Source organism: Actinia tenebrosa, unplaced genomic scaffold, assembly GCF_029948245.1.
Source record: "Actinia tenebrosa isolate PJP-AT-01 unplaced genomic scaffold, QUT_ActTen_1.0 PGA_scaffold5__44_contigs__length_20552954, whole genome shotgun sequence".
Classification (NCBI taxonomy): domain Eukaryota; kingdom Metazoa; phylum Cnidaria; class Anthozoa; order Actiniaria; family Actiniidae; genus Actinia; species Actinia tenebrosa.
In genome coordinates, this window is record NW_028292582.1 from 13,150,493 (window position 1) to 13,157,628 (window position 7,136).

At 36.5% G+C, this 7,136-nt stretch overlaps 1 protein-coding gene across 1 annotated transcript; it reads left to right on the top strand.

Moving 5' to 3' along the window:
- Positions 1 to 1,823: 1,823 nt before the first annotated feature.
- On the top strand, positions 1,824 to 7,006 carry LOC148906610 (uncharacterized). The gene is made up of 9 exons (XM_089037891.1): positions 1,824 to 2,494; positions 2,594 to 2,639; positions 3,082 to 3,146; positions 3,775 to 3,846; positions 4,512 to 4,630; positions 5,259 to 5,362; positions 5,797 to 5,889; positions 6,326 to 6,531; positions 6,885 to 7,006. The coding sequence occupies exons 1-9, from the start codon at positions 2,364 to 2,366 to the stop codon at positions 6,982 to 6,984; spliced, it is 936 nt and encodes a 311-aa protein (XP_088894017.1). The 5' UTR covers positions 1,824 to 2,363; the 3' UTR covers positions 6,985 to 7,006.
- Positions 7,007 to 7,136: the final 130 nt, after the last annotated feature.

Below are 7,136 nucleotides of genomic sequence, written 5' to 3' on the forward strand. Positions count from 1 at the left end.
AACTTGGGATGTTCATATTGAAAACTTATGTAAGAAAACTGGCTCTTCCATTAATGGTTTAAAACAAGCCAGAGATTTTGTCCCTCTTGATACCTTAATACTTATGTATAAGGCTCTTATTCAACCGTTATTTGATTACTGTGATCTTGTTTGGAGTAATTTAAACAAAGGCCAAGCAGACCGACTTCAAAAGTTGCAGAACAGAGCTGCCCGAATCATAACCTTTCAGGACTATGACATAAGGTCAGCAGACATCTTGCAACAATTGAATTGGGACCGCTTGGCTATAAGACGCGAAAAGCGCCTTTCTCTCATGATGTATGATATTTTGCATGAAAATACTCCATCTTATTTACAGGATCTTTTCTCAAAAAGTAAGGATTCAAATGCTTATAAATCTAAATTGAAAAATATCGAAGATAAATTAGAAATTCAAACCATTCCAAGGACTGAATTCCTTAAAAAAAGTTTCTCTTACAGAGGAGCTAAATTATGGAATTCTATTCCTTCACATATCCGAACTTCATCCTCTAGGTTAGTTTTTAATAAGAATTTGTCTAATTGGCAGTCGGATAGTACCTAGTCACTTTATATTTATCATTCATACGCATTTTAATAGCTATATATATATAGTTCATATTATTTAATTCATTTTTAAATATATCTCGTGACATATTATATGTAAATCTCTTTCTTATGAAGTACGACTTTCATGTAAAGAAGTGTATGACACTTATGAAACTATCGTCCTCAAATAAAGGTGCATTCATTCATTCATTCATTCTCTCTCTCTCTCTCTCTCTCTCTCTCTGCAAATGTTGAGAGCTTTATATTTAAAGAGGAAAATAATCGATTTTATGAATTCTTATCGAAAAAAGTTCGTAGCAATCATGCATGATAATACTTGTGTGTTCTACTATCGTGGCCCGTCAAGTTCCTCAAATTTGGATGCGCACGCAACCTTGAGAAAATGGTCTATTTAAAAAAAAAGCAATTTATGACGGTTTTGTTGCATCTGGCATGTTGCTCGAAATGTATTATATTCATCAGTAAATAGTCAGCACAGAAGAAAAACATATGCCGGAAAATCATGCAAACAACATTTAGCAAAATTTCATGCATTTTGTCGTGACCTTTTTTTTCTGATTGTATTCACATCACCCATAGTGCAGTTCGGGTTAGTATGCTTCGTCAAGAAACATACAATAAAACCATTACCAACCTTTTTGAAATAGCTGTCATACTCTTTCAATGTTCTGTGCAATAACATGGTCTCAGCCAATGCAAATTATATAAAAAAATAAATAAAAAACAAGACCAGAAGAAAGCTCTTGTTGAACCAATGAAATTAGCTATTTCTAGGTTAAGGGGGAAACTGGGTCGAGTTGGCATTATAGTAGAGAAGTACTGAGAAAATCAAGTAGAGTAAGCCTCTTGTCAGTAGCTGTTTCCAGGCAGCAGTATGGGTTTGAATAAACAATTTAATAAAGAAAAAAACTCTTCGAAAGGTGGCTTCGGAACCTGAATCGACCGGGGGAAAAAACGACTCCACTTTGCCATACCCCCGAGACATCCGCAGAGCTGAGGCGGCGTATGGACTTCGGACCTGACGGCGATTAAATCCTTCTGCCCTTGGGTGTACGAATTACGCAAGAAAATGTTCTAGCCGAAGCATCAGGGGAGAGACCAGCCGGCCCCCAGACCATATCGGCTAATCCCTTGCATCTCTGCCACGCACGAAATCGTTGAAAATCTGATGTTAAAAAGTCTAGTCTATTCGGTGCATCGTTTTCGCGACCTATTGTTATGCTGATTACGTAGAACCGTGGCTCAATGGGTAAAACTTGGGCATCGAAGATACTGAGTCAAGCCCGTCTGAGGAGGGTTAGTACCTGGATGGGTGTCCTAAGCATCGTACCTACTTAAAAAAGCTTTTGTTCCTGAATGTTTTTAATTAATCTATTATAAATAGACTACAATTCGTTTTAGGTGAGAAATCTTCGAAAATCAAAAACTTTCGGGCATTCCAGGGTATTAGAAGGAGATTAGGACCCCTTTTTTGCAGCTACTTCGTCTTTTCCTGCACTATGGGGTATTGGGGTAGCTGTGTTATTTCATGATGGACTGGTGACTAGCGCTTTAAACGCGCGAAAGTTTGAAGAAGAAGACAGAGACTAAAACTTAATTTGTGGGTTAAAAGCTTCCTTTTCTAGTCTTTTGGAGGTGAATTTATGGTAGAGAGCACCACAGGAAGAGTCTAATATGTCATTTTGTTCGAAATATGGGATCATTTCCGTATGAGTTTTGGTTTTTACGAAGATTTGAGCCTGTAAAGTTAAACAGTCGTGCCTTCATTGTTCAAAATGGCGGCTCACTTTGGTCAAGGTGTCCCGTGCAATAACCTCGCTCAACAGCTAGAAATGTTCAACAAGAACAAAAAGATATCAGGGAACTTATCTAAAGGAAAGAAAGGTTCTGATTCTAAAGAAAATGGGTGAGTTGTGTTAAAATTTCATGGTCTTGTCTGGGATAAACTCACACAAATGACTCACTAATTTTATTAATTGATTTCGTGGTCTTTTTTCCAATCCAGTCCAAGTTTATTCCAGTTTTTCAAAAAGGATAAATCTAACGTACAGGTTAGTTGCAAGTTATAGGAAAATTATATATTTGTTGAAATATGTTTTTTTTTCTTTCACATTTTGGTGGGGAAAGGAGGTCCAAAGCTGTTTCTGATGCCTCAGCAACTTCTAGACGTGTCTGCAATTTTTGAATTCAGTCAGTCAAAATAAAAGTAAAATTGTAAACTTGATTGATGGAAGGTAAAATAGCTCCATGCTTTGTCTAGAGTAATGTCTGGGTAACAGAAACATTACACATGGTTTAATTTTTGTAGTAACCAAACTGTTGCAAAGATTTATTTAAGGGATTTTATGGTTATGATCATGAAACAATGTCTGTAGAGGATAATAGTGTGGTTTCAAAAATTGTCCAATACGAGCCTCTCACCTTCACCACCACATTGATTTCTAGATTCTTTATACATTTTTTGTACATTTGTTGAGCTAGTACATGCTTTAGATTGCAGCTTCAAAACCTCTCAGTCAAGTACCTGTAAACATTTCTACACCAATACAAAGTGAAAGGTATATACAATATATTTCAGTATAAGCTAAATTTTTCTCATGTAAGAATTCACTTAAGAATGAGTTCATGTTTTATTTTGAGGTCTGAATATTTATGTTGCTTCCAACTTTTTATATGATTTGCCAAAGGAATGAAGCATCTCATTTTGGGGAAATATTTTACTGAAAAGAAGATAAGAAAATATTGTGGAATCGCAAATCCCAGATATCTCAAACTTGAGGCACTATTACATGGACTTGCATCAGTGTAATACTGTCTGGGTACTCACATCACTGTACAATAATTTACTCTGACCTCCTGTTATTTCGAACCTTTTTCCTGGTCCCCTTGGCCCATTAATTTGCACATAGGGTGGATAGCGCTATCCAATGGATAAATCCTTATCAAGTGGATAAGTTGAATGAAGCTGTTGTACAAAAATTGATCCAGTGGATAGGATTTATCCATCAGATAGTGCTATCCACCCTTCGTACAACTGGGCCCTAAAGGTTCCAGATAACAGGACTCCACTGTAGTTTCATTGAGCATAGCTATTGAGCTGAAATCTTCTTTAAATCCTGAATGTCATCTGCTAGTCTTTCTTGTTAATGTCTATAATTTTAGTAAGTTATGTATTTCTGTCCACAGCTCAAGTACATGCAAGGAAAGTACACTTTCTGTTGGAAAACAGGTGGCTCGTATACAGCCTTTTAGTAAGAGGTAATCAACAATATATGTACTACATAGGTTTTGTACTGTTAAAAACACTTTACTTTGTCATTATATAGTAAAGAACTAATAAATAGCCCTTGTTTCATGAGAGGAGCCCTCATATGTCGTTAAGGGGCTAACAAATCTGTTGCCCTTATTTTATTTTATTTTATTTTATCTTATTTTATTTTATTAACTTTACCATGCAAGAATAAACATAACAAATTAACAGCGTCATAAAAAAGAGGCAGGGTGACTATGGTCAAACGTAGCCTATTACTACGGCCCCAGTACTTGTATTCCATGATTGAATTGGAATTTACCACCACCTGGTTAGCTCAGTTGGTAAGAGCGTTGGTCTGTTGGGCCGGAGTTCCCAAGTTAGAGGCATAACACTAATATACTAATAAGCCACTCATGATTGTAGGCTGCATGGCTACTAATAGCACCTTAATATGCAGCCTGTAAAGTCCTCCACTGGTTCATAAAAAATGTAAAGCACATTGAGATGTATGAAATGCGCTATATAAGAAACTCCCATTGTTATTTAGAAATGTTGCTTGTGAAGGCAGGAAAACCAGAGAACTCAGAAAAAACTATGTGGACCGCAGAAAACTAAGAAATTTAGTGTCAGCATTTGCAAGGAATTCTTAAAAGATTTCTTGTCATTGCAGTGATAGCCAAGAAGGACCTCAATCACAAAGTTTAAAGAAACCTGTCAATGTCAGTCAGAATCAACTGATTCCTGTTACCCTTGATAATGATGATAATGACTTTGATATAAATACCAGTAGTAAGTATTTCATGTAAAATATACAGTATGAGGTTCGTATATCGGATACAACATGGACACGAATACTGTAGATTGCTTGTCAAACATCTAGGTTAGTTCCTTTTTGTTTCACTAAAATTTTCAAAATTAAAGTGAATCTGGCCAAGAAAATCCCACTTAAAGTTTATGCAAATGAACACAATTTTGTGATTTCTGTTGTGCTTTCCTCATGAATTATTAATGAGTTTGACGAAGTTATTTACTTTAAATGAAACTCTGGGATGTCTGAGTTTCTGATTTTTATCATTTAAAAGACTATTCTCACTAGTAGATGCTTTGTACCATCACATGATGGCAACCATGATCAAGACAAAACACTAGAATTTTTTTTCTTCTGGGAAACTGAGTTATTTCTCATGTAAAACAGGATTAGACCAGATTCAACTCCTCTCATGGCTGCTATCACATGATAAGGAAAAGCCTCACTCTACACTACGACTGCTGGAAATTTGATTCACGAACAAACAAAATCTTTGTTTGTGACATAATGGAGAGTAGTAGGTCGGCAGTGTGTGACTATAATGGAGGTGTTAGGTACATAATTATCTTTAAGTGCATGCGGAAAATGTAATGCATGTTTCTGTACTAGGTTCTCCTCATTCCAAGAAGATAAAGTTACATCACTCTACTTCTCCTGCTTGTAAAGAAGGAGGCAAAGAAAGAAAAGAAAGCCCAGTAAAAATGAAAGAAGTGGTAATTATATGACCAATCAAATAACCCTTAAAATTCTCATTAGACAAATATAGAAACCAGTAACCACTATTACCGTTTTTTAAGATCCTTTCGTTAGCTTAATTAACACTGTCATCTTGCCACTCCCAAAGAAGTTAAAACAAATGAATAAAAAAAGCTTAGTGCTAATACCCTACAATTTGGGACTTAACTGGCTGCTAAGTAGGAGTTGGTTACCTAATAGTGGTACAAACTAGTGCAAAAACCCTCTTTGTGACTGGCTGCTAAATAGAGGCTGGCAACTTGATACTTTGCTTTACAAAAGATTACTGTAATTAGCAAATAATAAAAAATATAATACTCTATACCTATAGTATACCCAATCCACATGATACCTAAAGGGACACAATCTCTTTGTAATGACTGTGTCTTTTTCTGAATTATTTTCCATTCAGGAGCCTGTTGTTGATCTAACACTTGATACTGATGAAATCAACTGGAGCTTTGGTATTGGGTCTGAAGATGATGCCCTACTAGATGCTTACCAGGTAATGACATATCAGAGCTGTCAACATGGGTTGCACATGATTTTCAGTTTCATAACCTGCATAGTATTCATTCTTTTAAAGATTTTGTTTTAAAATTGACAGAACCTCCTACTTTAAACTCTTGTGCCCAGAATTCTGGGTCCACAACCCCTCTTCTCCCATGTCTCAACAGTAGATAGTTATTTACAGTACAGGCTGTATCTATCCAAGTACTGAGGTGAGGGAAGTGACTCAGCAAAAAGTAGCGGGGATGAGACTTGAAATCAGGTTGCAGAGGCATTTACCTGCACAATAATATTATTATTCGATACCTTTATTTAAGCTAGAACTATGACTTGTGAGTACATAACATTTTGACTAATTGTTGACATCATATTGTGGTAAATAAGAGGACATACCATACAAAACCATCAGAAATTTGTTAAATTTTTGACAGCTCAATCAAGGTCATGATGGCATAGATGATGCTGAGAACCATAAGAATAATGATGATGATGATGACATTGAGGGTGCTCCTGATAGTCCCACACTGCCGACCTACTACTCTCCACCACCATCACCGCAGCCTGCAACACAGGAAATACCAACTGAAGACTGTGATAACTACCTTTACAATGAAGATGAACTTGAGGAACTAGAAAGGTATTGTATAAATAGCAGTTTTAATGGATGCATGCAAATGAGATGCAAATGAGACAACAAGCATTGTATCGGCCCGATAGCCCCACTTACAACATTAAAAATTTCTCATTGCGAGCTCAACTGTAATAACAGCTATTAGAGAATATTGTAAATTAGACCCATTCTTTTAGGCCTTTCCAAGCCCACTTTCCTTTATCTAATCTTGCAAATACAATATGAAAAGATCAGAGCCAGGTTGTACGAAGGTTGGATAGCGCTTTCCAACAGATAAATTCTTATCCAGTGGACAAATTTATTGGGCAACAGCATCAACTGGACCCAGCTGAATTTAATTGCTGTTCTTGCCTTTTCAGGGAAAATGTTCTCAAAGCCCAAGATAAAGTAGCCCTGCATCCGTTACTGAAACAGACCCCAAGACAGGCAAGTAGAGTACAGTATAAATTATGTGAATGATTACTTATCAAATACTTAGGGCACGTGCCTATGGAATGTCATGGAAACGCCTTGATTGACGTCCACCAAAACCCACTTCGTCACGATGGCACGATTTCACGCGTGTGATTGAGGAGCGCTGTAAATGACAAAATACAAAGCAAGCATGGTGT